This window comes from Anomaloglossus baeobatrachus, chromosome 10 (assembly GCF_048569485.1).
Source record: "Anomaloglossus baeobatrachus isolate aAnoBae1 chromosome 10, aAnoBae1.hap1, whole genome shotgun sequence".
NCBI classification, from domain to species: Eukaryota; Metazoa; Chordata; class Amphibia; order Anura; family Aromobatidae; genus Anomaloglossus; species Anomaloglossus baeobatrachus.
The window spans coordinates 164,661,882-164,679,035 of NC_134362.1; the positions used below are offsets into that span (position 1 = coordinate 164,661,882).

The 17,154-nt window shown below is 44.8% G+C and overlaps 1 protein-coding gene across 4 annotated transcripts in view; it reads left to right on the forward strand.

The window, feature by feature from the left end:
• Nucleotides 1-17,154, forward strand: part of LPCAT2 (lysophosphatidylcholine acyltransferase 2) — a 56,113-nt gene that overhangs the window by 20,530 nt on the left and 18,429 nt on the right. For all 4 annotated transcript variants that reach the window (XM_075326820.1, XM_075326822.1, XM_075326819.1 and 1 more), the window contains exons 3-11: nt 834-973; nt 1,892-2,109; nt 3,463-3,575; nt 4,493-4,553; nt 6,086-6,144; nt 7,432-7,466; nt 14,673-14,727; nt 15,061-15,143; nt 16,981-17,106. In XM_075326820.1, coding sequence (XP_075182935.1) covers nt 834-973; nt 1,892-2,109; nt 3,463-3,575; nt 4,493-4,553; nt 6,086-6,144; nt 7,432-7,466; nt 14,673-14,727; nt 15,061-15,143; nt 16,981-17,106 — 890 coding nt within the window. The remainder of the gene's footprint in view (nt 1-833; nt 974-1,891; nt 2,110-3,462; nt 3,576-4,492; nt 4,554-6,085; nt 6,145-7,431; nt 7,467-14,672; nt 14,728-15,060; nt 15,144-16,980; nt 17,107-17,154) is intronic.

The following is a 17,154-nucleotide window of genomic DNA, read 5'->3' on the forward strand; positions in this document are numbered from 1 at the left end:
ATTTCTTTTGCCCTGACACTTTAATATATTCAGTCTTTGCTGGCTTCTGTATGCACTGATACTCTAACACACAGAGACCCGTGGTTGGCATACCATACCTATTGTATATTTAATATATATCGAAAGGGAGGGAACAGGGGTGACATTTTGTATGTGAGAGAATAGAATCCATTTTTTTCCTAAATCTTGTTGTATAACTGAATGATGTCATAGGGCTCAGCTAGCACTGATGGGTGGGGTAGTTTCCCATTTCCGTTCATGCCCCTACTGCTCTTATTGGTGCATAGTTTGGAGGAGTTACTTCTTTGTTTGAGGTACTATATAAACTGGTCACAACATATAATAAAGCAGAAACTTTCAGTTCACCACAGAGCGTGTGTGCTGTATTGATTTCCCGATCGCTTGTAACACAAATCTTTTTAATTTGGAGTTCAGGAGTGTAAATTGCTCAGTCTTTAGGGTGCCAACATCCACGGCTAGGTAGGGCAATCCACCAGGGGCATATCGGGGGCTCCTAGGCATTATACAGTGATACATTTTTGTACCTCCCATACCCTATTTGTACCTTCCAACCCAGGACCGATTTTATTGGGAAGGGTAACTTAATGTATAGCAATAAAACTTGATTTTAAATGAAATTTTTTTCACATGGTGAAATATAATCCTTAGGAATTTCTCCCTAATGTGATAAAGTTAATGGATTATGAAATCTGTGCCAAAAACCACGTCAAAAAGTGCCATGTAAACATACCTTAACTGGTCATTGCAGACAGTTTCAGAAACAGCCTGGTCATCCCATTCTACATATCCGCGATCTGTTTCTTATTTTGCAGATGATATTATGTGGCCTGTTCATTCTACCATTCCGAATAGTTCTCTTCTTGACTGTCCTAATAACGGCCTGGTTAACGGCATTTATAGTCACTAGCTGCGTTCCCAAAGACTCCGCCGAGCCAATGAAAGGATGGAGAAGGTAATGTTGGGCAAACTCATAAGAGGGGATGGGCTTTGTCTCCCCTCTATATATTACAATGAAGCACAATGTTTACTTATTGATAATGGTAAAACTATAATAAATAAATATTATATACCGTATTTTGCGGTTTATAAGACACACCGGATTATAAGACACTATAATGACAAGCCGAGATCTTATGTGTGCACATGCCACTTCCAGGTGCCATTTTCCTTAAATCTTTTGCTGGGAGATTAGTGGGCCAGATGCGGCGCATGCGCAGAGGAGATCTTGAACAGAGAGCTCCATCTGCACATGCACCGCCTCTGGGCGCCATTATCTAAACCCCGAACCGTCAAGATTTTCAGGATGCCCCTGCCTCATAGGCTGCCGCACAGGCCGCCGCCACGGCACAGGCCCCAGCACAGGCCGCCGCCACGGCACAGGCCCCAGCGCAGGCCGCCGCCACGGCACAGGCCCCAGCGCAGGCCGCCGCCACGGCACAGGCCCCAGTGCAGGCCCCAGCACAGACCGCCGCCACCGCCACACAGGCCCCAGCACAGCCCGCCGCGACCGCCGCACAGGCCCCAGCACAGCCCACCGCACAGTGCCTGCGACCCCTCTCCACCACCGGTAAGGTGCATTCGGATTTTAAGACAAACCCCCTCATTTTTCTCTCAATTTTTGTGTAGGTAAAAAGAAATGGCCTGTGTAAATATTGAAAGATTTGTAAAAATAATTATTTTTTTATTATTACTATTTTAATAAAATAGCAAAAGATCAAAAAAAATACCCTCAAATTTTATAACATACATGTAACATAAAAATCTGATTTAAACAATGAATTATTTTCTGATGACACATTTAAGTCACGTTAATTATAGCCTGTATTATGAGATGATTTGAATATTTTTTTTTCTTGTAAATCTGTTTCAGAAATGTGGCAAAAAATGTTCTTAGCGGCCTCGGACGCCTGCTTTTCTTTTCTATGGGATTTCATGTTCGGGTGATTGGAAAACCTGCAAGCGCTGCTGAAGCCCCAATTTTTGTTGTTGCCCCACACTCTTCCTTCTTTGATGGTATTGCAGTGATCACATCGGGGATGCCTTCCACAGTATCCAGAGCAGAGAATATGGCGGTGCCTATATTTGGCAGTAAGAGGCTTTTTGCTTTATTCTTTTATATATTACATTTGTTTGAATATGTTTTATATTTATTTCTTGTCTTATATTTAAAAAAAAAAAAAAAAAAAATCATGTTACCCTCAAAACAATTCTACTCTTAACCATTGGTTGGATTAAGAAGTGCATCTACTTGGATCCTACTGTAAGGAAACCTATAACTTAAAAAAAAAAACTACTTCTGATATGTAAAAAGTTTTGATCAATTTTGGGTGCCGACACCCCTCTGATCACTGAAATGAATGAGAGTACTCTGATCCTTCAACTTTGATCTTCTTTGCTAGTCCATCATTAAAACGCTGAGCAGGGCGGTATACCGGCTCATAGAATGTAGCTAGTACCGTATTGAGGTTTATATGGCAGGTTTTTTTAGTGTAAGCTAATATTTGAGTTTTATATATGTGTGGTGCCCCTGAGGCTCTGGTCGCCACATGGTGCTGCACCCCAATTAGGGTTCGATATCTATCACAGGTAAGGAGGGGGTTAATCACCTGTGTTCCACATTCACACACTACATACAGCTTAGGAGCCTTCACATAGGGTGGGTTGGCTCAGGGTAGGCAGCGGGGTGGCCATATGAACATGGACTTCCCGGTCACTGAAGTCAGCAACATGGGGGGCTGGTTCCACTTGGGGTAGAAATAGGCACAACTCACGCACATCAACGAACATCAAAAACAGACCCGTCAGGACCATAGTTCTGGCAAGACATCTTTGGAAAACTTGGACTTTGCTGTGCCCGGGGCTTGGAGCAGGAGCTCGGCCAGGGTACCTACATGCGGAGGGGGACACCCTAGAAATAGGACTCTCACTCCTTCTCTCTCAAAACACCGGTGGTGACTCCTTACCGGATTTGGGATTGACCGGAGCCCATCATGGCAGTGACGAGTGTGACCAGGCTGGCAGCTGAAGTTGTGAGTAAACTACAACCTGAACCCGAAGAGACTGTGTTGGCTCATCATTACCGGCGCCGCCACCCAGCGCTTAGGAGCCAACGGACATAACAACCCTCATCATCTACCCGGGGCCCGCTCCGCCTGTGGGAGCAACACCATCCCGGCTGCCTTAACACCTGCCCCGGAGAGGAACCCGGCAGTGGCGGCTATTCCCTGGCCGATACCACAGGTGGCGTCACGACAAACTTTCTCCACTTACGCCGCTTCCCCCACCATTTACTGTACGCCTCGGGAAAATGGAACCGGGCAAGGCCACCCTGTGACATCGCCTGACCCGACCCGAAACTGCCTGGCAACAAGTAGGTTAAGCACCTGCCCCGTGGGATGCTACATATGACTGTAGTTTACTTTTAGTATTTCTATATTGCAGGTATTCTCCGTGCTCTTCAGCCTGTCCTAGTATCACGAGTTGACCCTGAATCTCGACGAAACACGATCAACGAGATAACAAAGAGAGCAACATCAGGAGGCGAATGGCCACAGGTTTGACATTTTACTCCTTCTTCTTTTTTTTTTTTTATAGCCAGAATGTTCCATCCATATCATACTTTGTGCAATGATAGGATTAATTGTTTGTGGTTCTGATCACTCCTTTTTGAGAACCGGTGCTCACTATTTAAACTCCTGAGTGTCTGACTTCCACTGCCAGTCAATAAGTTCTGCTTACCTTGTCTATAGCCCTAGTTCATTTTCCTGTTGTCTCCTCGTTCATCCTGTTTTCTGAACTCTGCTTGTATTTTGACCACCCACTTGCGTGTCCTTTTATATGAACTCTTAGTTCTGACCTTGAATGAAGACTTTTTTTTTGCCTCTGGCTCGCTCCACTTGCCAGCAACCCTTCCATTGAAGCAATACAGTGGACCTCGTTTAACAGGGGTTACAGGTTAAAATTCGGGGTCCTCTGGAATCTGTCAGAGTGGCTCCCACCAAGTCTGTCCTAAGTTGCCTTTTAGAGATAAAGATCTCTGACAGCCTGAATTACATAAGTGGTAGTGATGGGTGAACATGCTCGCCACTGCTCGTTACTCGATTGAGCTTTGAGCATGTGAGTTTGAAAATGCTCAGTACTTGAGTCACGTCGACGCAATCCAATGCTCGATAGAGTAATGAGGAGCATGTTCGCCAAACACTAATTTGTGTAGCCACATCTTTGTGGAAGATGCTTACCGGTGATGCAAGGCTTTTATAGTCGGGACTTGCATCTAGCAGACATGTATTGCATAGCCTAAGGATATGCCAAAAATTATACGGTATGGTAGTACCACTTTGTCACCTTTCTATCTAAGCCAAGACAGGTCTTCATGCTTCGTTATGTAGAAGAATTCCCCTTAATTTGGTGTTAATAGTGATAGTTGTGCTTGCATTACAATTTACACTCTAAAATTTCTTTTACTTAATAGGTTTTACTCTTTCCTGAAGGAACTTGTACGAATCGTTCTTGTTTGATTTCCTTTAAACCAGGTAGAACATTGATTCTTATTGCTTAGTATTTTCTATTATTTACTATTATTATTTTCCCCAATCCATATTTTATCACCTGTTGTCACGCAAGGTATGGGGAAATACCGAGCGAACGGCAAATAGGGAGGAAGGAGGGAAACCCTATGTTGTGGCGAGGGGGAGATGGTGTCTTCTGTTAAAATCTTCCACTGGCTCCTGGCTTCTCTGACGTTCCTTGATAGGTTTAGCACCTAAACGCTGAGCAGGATACCTGGCCTTGACTGATCCTGAACTGGGCCCTACGTAATGAACAGAGGGGATGAGTGCTAGTCAACCTCACTGTCCTAAAGAAGACACAGGAAAACAAACAAGTTATCTCCAAGATGATTGAGGGAGAGGAACATCAACATACAACTTTTCTCCAGATAATTACAAGCCAACTGCTTGCAATCAGGACCGTATAGAAACTTAAGGCCTCGGTTCCACTTGCGTTTTGCACGGATGAGTGCAATCCGATAAAACCTATACTCCCACCCTCTTCTCTGCAGCTCTGATCAATCGTAAGATCGGATCACAGTCACATGACCCTCTGCTCATGCTCGCAGCAGAGCGGAAACCAAGGGTTATTAGCATATCGCTTCCAATGCTCTTGCATTGGAAGCTATGCGCAAGTAGAACTGAGGTTTAACTCTATCACCAGGAACATACCAAGGTGAAATGCAGGCATATAAAGGCACAGAGGGCGAGGGATAATGATTAGTAGCTGAAAGGAAAAGATCTTTTCAGGGTCCTAAAGGGGAAATGGTAAACCCGAACAGAAAAGACACACAAAACTCCATTCACACACAGAGGAAAAGATGAAATATCAAGGAGCAGTTTGTGAAGCCAAACAAAGCGACCTTGTGTAGCCGAACACAACAGGGTTGTCTGTCAACCGTGATACACCCGTGACACCTGTCCACAGGATTGATGATAAATGTCAAACCACTGAGATTCCACCATTGGAATTTCCACTGATTACGAAAACTGGGTTACCTATCCCTCCGCTACTTCATAAATCATAAAGCAGTACCTCTGGATGGAGAAACTTGGTGGTGCTCCAATTAAAGTCTGTGGGGCTGATAGAGACAGTTGACCACAGCCCCTGGCTGATTTCCTCAGCCTCATAGACATCTGTTGGAGCAGCATAGTTAAGCTGAACATCCCCACCATTATGATTGTGCAGTAAAGAGAAACCGGTGGTGAGGACCCCTGTACCAGTGATCAGTTGACGTCTCAACATTGGGCTCCTCAGAAATCTGACCGTCATCGCCTATTCTGTCGATAGGCAACAAATGTCTATTGTGGAAAACCCCACTAGATTTTATATTGCACATCACAGCTTTTCTTCCATATAATGTTGTTTTTTTTTTTTTAATTAAATACAATTTTTAATTTAGTTACTTTTGCTATAGAAATACTACACGTATAAAACTCATTACTGTGTTAATACAATAAAAGTTGCAAAAACAAGCTCTGGATTATAATTTTTTGCCATATGTTTGTGTCTGCAGGTGCGTTTCTTCCCTTGGTGGCTGTTCAACCCATTATTCTCCGATATCCCAATACTCTGGTAAGAAGTGAAGTCTTTTGCTTGACACGTCATGTTGGTATTCTAGTTCAATGAATTTCCCGAAATTAGTTTTGGGCAGTCAGTTACGAAGTCTGAAAATTTGAACATATTATCACACATTGCCTATCTGTTCTGGATGGAGTAGAGTTTGGCAAATCGATTTGTGGTGAATTGAATTAATTAAAAATGTCCTCAATATTTTGCATTTTAAGCCTGCCCCATTTTGCTGTATACTTTATATGGTCCATGAAGCTCTATAAAAAAAATAGCCCATTATATTCGGCCTAGGTCCAACCCTCTGCCCTGCTGCCACAACTCCCACAATATCTTCTGCTCACTTAGAGATTTTGCCTCACTCTTCCCATTTTTGGTCTTCCACTCTTCTCAGTCTTTGCTTCATTCTTCACATTTTTGGTCTTCCACTCTTCTCAGTCTTTGCTTCATTCTTCACATTTTTGGTCTTCCACTCTTCTCAGTCTTTGCCTCATTCTTCACATTTTTGGTCTTCCAGTCTTCTCAGTCTTTGCTTCATTCTTCACATTTTGGTCTTCCACTCTTCTCAGTCTTTGCTTCATTCGTCACATTTTGGTCTTCCACTCTTCTCAGTCTTTCCCTCAGTCTTCTCATTTATGGTCTTCCACTCTTCTCATCTTCATTCTTCTTCAAGGATCTTCTATTGCTGACAATGCCTCACGTTGTGGTGACTTTTCTTCTTTGACCTTCCACTCTTTTTGTCTATATTCTTCTTCCAGAATCTTCTGGTGCTAATGAGGCCTCAGTATGCGGTCATGTTGCTTAGCGCCAGAAGATGCTGGAAGAAGAACAAAGACAAGAAGTGTTGAAGACCAAAGAGAAGACCAATAACCCAACGTAAGAGGAGGACTGGGCTGAGAGCTGCAGTAGCAGGGCAGTTGAGGGGTTGTTCTAGGACAAGTGGGTAATTTTGATCATTCTTTTTGTTACCTGCTTCTGGCCCTCTGTTTAGACTTAATCATAATCTGCAATCTGAGTACTTTTAGATTCAGAGCAAATTTTTTCTGACTGAATCAAATTTAATTAATCTGTCCAAAATGAATTTGTAACTAGTATTAATCCCTAAACTAACACTTTAGAGGCAATTGTCAAAATCTATGGATGGCATAGGAATGTTGACTTTTTTTTTTTTGTAGGATGGACATATGTTTGCCCTCCTTATATCGGCACCTGCGCCCAGTAGGTCATGATCTAAAATAATGGAAATCTATGATGAATTGATCAATAATGAAAATCCCCATCTTGTTCCAATAGGATACAGTCACCTGGACATGGCAGGGATACACTGTGTAAGTTTGAAGTTGTAGAAGGTAACAGCACATAAACGGTTTGCTACATGAATTTAGCATAAAATACATTGCATTCTCAATAAAGTGCCCTGGACCACTGTCCACTCCGGCAAACACTCGCCCACATCTGCACTGTACTGCAGTGGTATGCAGCAAAGAAACTTCCATTGTTTTTAAAGAGTAACTAAACTGTTTAATTTTTTTTTTTTTTTTTTTTTTTTAATTTTAACTGCGCCCACTGCGGAAAGTTATGACATTTTGTAAGTCCATTCATTAAGTGACTTGGATTCTTTCCTGTTTATGTGATAAAATTGGCCATCAACCCACAAGCTTTCTCCAGCACTCGGTGCACTCGGAGGCTGCACCTGGGAGCACTTTGGAGGCTGCGCGTGGGGTGGGAGCTTGGCGAGGGCTGCGCGTGGGGTGGGAGCTTGGCGAGGGCTGCGCGTGGGGTGGGAGCTTGGCGAGGGCTGCGCGTGGGGTGGGAGCTTGGCGAGGGCTGCGCGTGGGGTGGGAGCTTGGCGAGGGCTGCGCGTGGGGTGGGAGCTTGGCGAAGGCTGCGCATAGCTTATAGGTTATTGGTGGGATAACTGTACGTGTGGGGCGCATTGGCGGCGGCCACACGTGTGGGGCGCAAAGGCGGCGGCCGCACGTGTGGGGCGCATTGGCGGGGACCACACGTGGGGGGCGCTTGGGGAGGCTGCACTTGGTGGGCGCTCAGTGGAGGCTGCATATGGGGTGCATTGGCGGAGGCTGCACGTGGGGGGTGCTTGGTGGGGGCTGCACATGGGGGCGCATTGACGGAGGCTGCACGTGGGGGTGCTTGGCGGGGGCTGCACATGGGGGCGCATTGACGGAGGCTGCACGTGGGTGCGCTCGGTGGGGGCGCTGGGCGGAAGCTGCATATGTGCTATAGTTTATTGGCGGGATAACTCCTTTTAAAGGGAACCTATCACCAGGTTTTTACTCCCCCCCCCCCCCCCCCCCCCCCCAATCTGGAAACAGCATAATGTAGAGACAGAGACCATGATTCCAGTGATGTGTCACTTACTGAGCTGTTTGCTGTCATTTTGATAAAATCACTTTTTTTCTAGCAGTTATACAGAGCTCATGAATATGCCAGACTACGAACTGCTGATTTAAAGTGATTTTATCAAAACTACACTAAGCAGCCCAGTAAGTGACACTTCACTGGAATCAGGATCTCGGTCCCTACATTATGCTGCTCTCAGATTAGGTGGCAAAAATCTGGTGACAGATTCCCTTTAAACACAATAATAATAATACTGTTCTTCTTTTTTTTTTTTTGTTTTACCCATAACATGTTTAAATATAATTTCATATGACAACATATATTTAATATACAGTATATTGTTTTGAAAAAAAAAAGAAAAAGATATAAGATACTTTACTGATGGTAATTCTATAGTATTAACACAGTGGGGATCTGATTGTCTCTCCGTCCCGGGTTCTGGCCGTCATCCAGCTTTAATTCACTGCCTGTTTTGCAGGTTTTGCAAATAATGAAATGTTCAGCGCTCTCCGCTTGTTAGAACTTGTTAGGGTTTCTCTGTTTTGCTTGTTTTTTTTGGACACAGCACTTGAGCACAGAATACGGCCGGCAGCACACGTCATGGTATCTTCTGTATAGCACAATCATTGTGGTTTCTAGTGAAGGCACAACACTTGTGTACAGTCTACTGGTAGGGCAAGGTACGTTTAGCCTTTCTTCTCCATGGCACCGGAACCCACAGATCAATGTTTTGCTGAGTATCCGGCACTTACAGTCGGGGATCCCTTACGAGGGCCACTCTTGAGCAACATCACTTTTCATTGTGCTCTCGGCTGGGCAGCACCCTTACTTCATCAGGTCTCCCAAACTTCTGGCCACCACTATTGACACGCCCTCACCGGGGCCGTGGAGCACTCATTACCGGGCCGCGCTTCTATTTCTGGGATGCTGTGATGGCAAGGCCCGGTTCCGTGTCATTTAACAGTGGGTATTTATAGGGAATGATAGTTTGTGACGCCACTTGTGGTACTCGGACAGAGATAGCAGACGCTGCGGGGTGGGACCTCTGGGTCAGATGGTGACACAGCTTGGTTGGTATAGCTCTCCACAGGTAGAGCTGGTTGTAGTAGGTGATGGCGCGGGGGTGCAGGGCCAAAGGCGCAGGTGAATACCTGAGTGACAAAGGGATGCAGTCTCAAGGGGTTTTACGCACTGTAGCAGGTTCCAAGGTAAGACAACTAGTCAGTGACCGCCTTTGGAGTGCTGAGTTCCACTGTGATGGGCTCCAGTCAAACCCGGGTAGTTAAGAGGTCATGACCGGTGCACCCTTCTAATGTTCCTTCCCTGGTCGTGTTCCTGCGCTGACTTCTCGCCCGCCTGTCCCGCGCCTACGCACACAGTGCCCGGAGCCGGTGTCCGCGGGCCCTGTCGGGTGGCTTGAAGCTCTATCCCTTGGCCCTATGTGGTCACCTTCCAGTCGATTCGTGTGTGGAGTTGGCTTTGGTACTAGATGTGTTCTTAGCCTCCGGTTTAACTAGATGAGCACATTGGTTCTTCTCCTCTAGTCTTGGGACCGGATCCCCGTCTGTGGCTAAGTCCCTCCACTCCAATATGGGGAATGAGGCCACGGGTGTATGGCATACTTTCCGTGGCCTCTAGGACCCCTTCTCACTTGTGCCTGGGCCGAATTGCACCAGCTCCAGACCACAGGTCTTCACTCCTCCACTTTTCCTTCCGACTGTCTCACTTTCTACAGGCTGCTCTCACTAACTAAACTCCACTCCCCAGCGGCCGACATTACCATGGTCTGATGAGGTGTTGCTAACTGAGTGTGTCTGTGTTTTGTGTGCATACCGGTGGATGACCTCTTTACCCAGGATGGGGCACCAACCACACCTCTGGCTGAGATGCAGTACCTCTGTGGCGACTGAAGCCTCAGGGGCACCACACTATGTTTTTGGCTTATTTCCCACATGTCTACTTCTTCTTGCCTACCGAAGTGACCATTGTTGCTCCAACGGATTCCCTTTTAGGCTGTGTGCCCACACTGCGTTTTTGCTTTGTTTTTTTTCTTGCAGATTTGAGTCAGTCTATGAGAATCCTGACTTGCTGTACACATATTGCAGATTTTTTTCTTTGCAGATTTTGGAGCAGAAAAAAAAATCTGCAGCATGTCCATTCTTTCTGTATTTTTTTTTTTCCTTAATCACTGCAGTGGGTTATATCTGCCCACGCTCACAGCACTGACACTTTGCCTCACACACCATGCATCTGGCATTATGTTTGATGCTTTCCATAGCTCAGTGACGTGCCCACAGGGTCGGGGTGGGGGGGTTTACTTGTCATCAGGCCGTGGTGCTTCTCCTGGGTTGCTGCGGTGGCCTTGTGCCGGTTCCCGGCGGTGTCAATAAAGCTGGGGATGGGGATTATGGGAGTAGTTGTTTGTGACGCCACTTGTGGTGTGCAGCCAATTATCAGCCGCCGCTGCGGGACTTCTCTACTGGGGTGGATGGTAACACAGCTCGAATGGTACAGCTCTCCACAGCCAGAGCTTAGGTCCCAGGGAGGATGATGATGGTGGTAGTCGCCTATGGCCGAGAAGCGCGAAATTGCGAGTGCTGGCAGAGATGGGACAACACAGAGGGTGCAGTTAAAGTTCTTTTACTCACTGTGAGCACACTGCCGTTGGAGCACCGAGCTACGCTGTGATGGACTTCAGCCGATCCCGGATACTTCGGAGGTCTAGGCCGGTGTTTCCTTCTGTGCGTCACCTTTCGACAGTTTCCCTTCACCCCAGCTCCTTGGTCGTGGAACGGGTCACGGGTGCCTTCTGCACTCCCCGCGAACCCTAGGATCCCCCTTCTTTCCTAAGAACCTGGGTCGAGCCTCCAGCTCCAGACCATAGGCCCCTGACTATTCTTGTTTTTGCTTGCTTGTCCATTCTGGAGTTCAACCTGACTCGGACGCTGTCCGGTACTAACTGCCTATTGTGTTTAGGATGGCTCCTAACTACCCCTGTTAGTGCTCCACCTCCCGGGTTTCTGAACTAGTGGGCAAGAGGTCCCATACCTCACGATGGCCACCCCAGTACCGTACCAGTGGAAGAGCTCCCATGTTTATGTGTTGGATGAGTGTGTTGGTGGTGGTTACCGGTGACGACCTCCTCCGTATCCGAAATGACCTTGGGTGAGGTACCTGAAGCCGCAGGGACGCCACATCAGTAACCCAGGGTCGTCGTCATGATAAGCCAGGGTTTCTATGGCAGCAGAAAGTGGTAAGCGATGCCTCTCCCTGCCTCCTAAATGCTGCTATCGCATTGATCGCAGCATTCAGGGGCTTAAACTACAAGGAGCGATGCAGGCGGTGAGAGTCCAGTCCCGGCTATAACATCAGCCAGAGACCTTGTGTCGATCGCAGGGGCACAGCGAAGGAATCTCCACGACTAAAAAAACCCATGAAAAATGAATGGAAAAAGCAATTGAGCCAACGTGATGAAATCGCGCTTTTTTTTTTTCTTTTCTGCTGTTTTTTTTCTGCCAACATATGCGGTTTTGTGTGCAGAAAATCTGTACACAAATCTGCTACGTGGAGACTTACCCTTAATTTTTCCTTGCTGTTTCTGTGCTATTTGCTTCACTAGAACAACCTTCACCATTACTCTAAACACCAACTGCCTGCTAATAGGAACACATCCCCTTTTCCTGACCAACTAGCTCCTCCCCTACAGGTTAGTCTCAACATTAAAGGGGTATTCCGATCTGCAAGATCCTATCCCAATATGTAATAGGTGTAATTTTAACAAATGCTTCCAATTAGAAATGTAGTATAGTTCTCCTTATTAGGCATGTCTCTTACCTCATCTGCAGGGCATTGTAGCTTAGGTATCCATAGCAATGACCAGTCATATATTGACAGTTGTTTGTGGTCATAACCATGGATACCGAAGCTGCAATGCCCTGCAGATGAGGTAAGAGACATGGCTAATCAGGAAAACTATACTGCATTTCTAAATGGAGGTGTTTGCTATTATTATTTATTAATATTAGCAAATACCTCCAATTAAAAACACAGTATAGTTCTCCTGATATAGCCATTTCTCTTACCTCATCTGCAGGGCATTGCAGCTTAGGTATCCATGGTTATGACCACAAGCAACAAACTGTCACTATATGACTGTTCATAACCATGGATACCTAAGCTGCAATGCCCTGCAGATGAGGTAAGAGATATAGCTAATCAGGAGAACTATACTACATTTCTAATTGGAGGTATTTGCTAATATTATTATTGGATCTTGGAGATGGAAATGCCCTTTTAACTGACTCATAAGGGGGGCTTTACAAGCAGTGATATAGCTAGCGATATCGCTGGTGTAAGCACCTGCCCCCGTCGTTTGTGCGTCACGGGCAAATTGTTGCCCGTGGCACACAAAATTGTTTGGAGCCGTCACACGTACTTACCTGCCTAACAACGTCGCTGTTGCCGGCGATCTGCCTCTTTTCTAAAGGGGCAGTTCGTTCGGCGTCACAGCGGCATTACTAAGCGGCCGCCCAATAGAAGCGGAGGGGCGGAGATGAGCGGCCGTAACATCCCGCCCACCTCCTTCCTTCCTCATTGCTGGCGGCCGCAGGTAAGGTGAGGTTTGTCGTTCCCGAAGTGTCACACGTAGCGATGTGTGCTGCCGCAGGAACGCCGAACACCCTCCATCCTGCAACAATCAACGATTTTTTGAAAAGGAACGAAGCGTCAACGATCAACGATAAGGTGAGTATTTTTGATCGTTAACGGTCGTTCGTTGGTGTCACACGCAACGACGTCACTAACGATGCCGGATGTGCGTCACGGAAGCTGTGACCCCGGCGATATATCGTTAGATACGTCGCTGCGTGTAACGGGGCCTTTACTGTCTGTTATGGGGCAGAAATCCTCTTTCTCAAAGCACAGTGCAGAACATTATATAAAACATGAAAAGGAAAACTGTGACCTCTTGTGGTCTGTGGTAGTATTGCGTCCCTTGTAACATTCATCTTATACATTGATATACATGATCTACTACATCTTATGTGACACACTTGTACTAAATCCATTGATGTCTTCGGGGACGGGGGGTTAACATCAATCTTTAGAAGTGAACCACACCCACCCCCCCACCCCCCCCATCCCATCAGTGTCAGGAAATCAAAGGACAGGAGAGCTGCGTTCTTTAAGAAAAACAAATAATTAAAAGTACAAGCCATTAAGCAACATTGTGAAGAAGAGTGGGGCCAAAACTCCTCCAGAATAATTTGAGAGACTGATAGTCATTCAGAAAACCATTTCATAAAGTTTTTGCTGCTATGGGTGGTTCTAAAAGCTATTGATCCATGGGGTGTACTTAATATGTCACATCCTGCTTCTGCATTGTGGCGTAGTTTTTGTGAAATAAGTGATAACCCTGAGTAATTTGTCATCTGTTGTTATTCATCTGAAATTGTATTTACCGAATTTTAAGCCCTTCTAATTACTTATTTTTTTAATAAAAAAAATTCCTAATCCATACAACCATAGAATTCAAGCAGGGTGTACTTACTTTTTCTCAAAACTGTATGATGTTGAAGGAGACAAATGTCAGTTTAACTTGCCCTACTGTTAATGAATGCCAAGTAACAGAGGTGGGTTCTGAGTGGTGGGGAACAAATCTATCAACAAGATTTAACTCCCTAAACTATTTATATGCACATGTAGCTGTTTCATAGACCAATCCAGCAATATCTTTACATGGCCAGTCTGTTCCTCTGTTACTGAGAAATCAGCGTTATGAATTATTTTGCAAATGTAGATCTGAAGCCTCCGTCACTCCAGCTCTATTGCCTGCCTAGCAACGTCTCCTCCTGCTTGACTGATGGCTCCTTTGCCTGAAATCACACAGCATAGAGGCTGTCAGTCAAGCAGGATGGGGCGTTGGGCAAGGAATAGAGCTGGAGTGACGGAGGATTTAGATCTATAATAGCTCTTCTGACACATTTACATATCACTAAGAATAACTGAGAAACAGATTGGCCATGTAATGGTATTGCTGGATTGTCGTTGCACATAGTTTGGGGAAATCCTGCTGACAGATTCCACCCACGTGGACCTGTCGTCTTTATTTAGAAATCTCTTATTACATCGAAAATTATTTATTCTTCATCTTTTCTTTTACCTATACCTTTCAGGCCAAAACTTCTCTTCATGACCGTGTGCCAAGTCTGTACCAATGTAGAAGTGGAGGTAAGAAAAGCCTGAAGCGTCTTTGAGTTATATTGTTTTCAAAATGTGTGGTTTTGCTTGTTTATGTTTTTGTGTTTGGTTTGTGTTTGGTTTGTGTTTGGTTTGTGTTTGGTTTGTGTTTGGTTTGTGTTTGGTTTGTGTTTGGTTTGTGTTTGTGTTTGTGTTTGGTTTGTGTTTGGTTTGTGTTTGGTTTGTGTTTGGTTTGTGTTTGGGTTTGTGTTTGGGTTTTTGTTTGTGTGTTTTTTTTTTTTTGTTTGTTATTATGTTTGTGTTTGTTATTTTGTTTGTGATTTTGTTGTTTGTTTTTCACCTTGATGTTCTCTTTCCCCTTAGTTTCTGCCTGTTTATGTTCCTTCTGAAGAGGAGAAGAAAGATTATTTTCTATATGCAAATAATGTTCGGGGTGTCATGGCGCGGTATGTGTCCACACTTACAGTATATGATTTATATGGCTTTACTGATTTAAAGTGAACCTGTCAGGTCTAATATACATCCAGAACCACGAGCAGTTCTGGGTGTATACTGCTAATCCCTGCCTAACCATCCCGGTATACACTAGCATAGATAGAGATCTTTAGAAAAAGTATTTGTAAACCTCTTTTACCGTATGCTAATGAGCTTGGGGACTAGTCCCCTGGACGTTGCTTCCCCTGGCTAGTCAGCCCTATTAGCATGTTAGTATGCCCCTGTGGGTGTGCTATCATGCTAATGAATGTGCAGTGTTAGAGGATTATCTCACTCACCTCTCCGCACCATCGCCGCCTGACACTGGATTTCGTCTCAGTGCGCATGACTCCGGAGTTTCGGTCATGCGCGCTATGAAGCCAGGTGTACGCGTCCTGGCTTCAAACTGAAGTAGTGCGCATGACCCAAATTTTGGGGAAACTCTGGGCCACTACTTCAAAAGCCTTTGTTGGTGATGAAGCTTCAAAATGTCTCCTGTGTGGAGAAACTAGTAGCATGCATCGCTCAGGTGGTATTTTGGCCCATTCTGCCACACACACTTTTCAAATCCTGCAGGTCCCATGGGTTCCCTTTATAAACTCTGAGCTTTAGTTCCTTCCATAAATTTTCTATCAGATTCAGGTCCGGTGATCGGCTCGGCCATTCTAGAGCTTTATTTTCTCTAAAACCAATTGAGAGCTTCCTTGGCTGTGTGTTTGGGATCATTGACTTACTGAAATGTCCTCCTTCTTTTCATCTCCATCATCCTGGTGGATCGCAGCAGATTTTCTTAAAAAATGTCTGGGTACATTTATCCTCCTTTCAAATAATTAAGTTTGCCAGTGCCATGTGCTGAAAGCAGCCTCACACCATGATGTTCCCACCTTCATACTTCACTGTTGGTGTTTTTGGGGTGAGTTGTCTTTTGGCCTCCAAACATTGTGTGTATTATGCCATCCAAAGAGTTCAGTTTTGGTCTCATCTCACCAGACTACAGTATATTCTACAGTACGTCACAGGCTTGTCTAAATGTTGTTGAGCAAACCTTAAACTCACTTGAACCTGCTTTTTGTTCAGCAATGGAGTCTTGTGTGGTGAGCGTGCATACATGCCATGGAGGGGGGAGTGCATTACTTTTTGTTTGTTTTTTTTAAACCAGTGTAACTCCTGATTCCATGTTATTCTGTAGCTATTCACAGGTGGTTGTTAGCTCTTGGACAAATCTGATACTTCTTTTGACTCCTCTGTCTTAAATCTTGCTGGGAGCACCTGGTCATGCCGGTTTATGTTCAAATTATTTTTTACACTTATGGCCCCAACAGAGCTCATTGCAACTTTCAGTAGTTTAGAAATTCTTCTGTAACTAATGCCATCAGTATGTTTTGCAACAATAACATTTTAAAGGTCTTGAGACAGCTCACTGGTTTTACCCATCATCAGATGTTACTTGTGTGGCACCTTGGTAATGAGGTACCCCTTTTATAGGCCATCAGTTGAACCAGCTGATATTATTTTTCACTAAGTGGTAGGATTGCTTTCTGATTACTGATTTAATGTCATGACTTTTTATGTCTTTTTGCACCTCTTCCCTCATGTGTTCAATACTTTTTTTCTTGTAATTTCTCATTATTACACATCATTAAATTTATGGACATCTATGGTTTTGATTTTCTTTACCTGTGTGGATTGTTAACAACATCTGGTGATACTTTCATGTCAATAGCAACTTTATAAATATATTTACTTAGAAAATTGTTGATGTCTTCAATACTTATTTCACCTGCTGTATGTACAATTTATGTCCTACAGGTCTCTTGGGATGCCAGTCACTGATCATACCTATGAAGACTGCAGGTTAATGTTAACAGCAAGAGATCTGACATTACCTATGGAGGCCGGCCTTGTGGAGTTCACGAAAATCAGCAGAAAATTAAAGTGAGATACATAATTTATGTGGAATATTATCTTCTTTGCTCCCTCCCG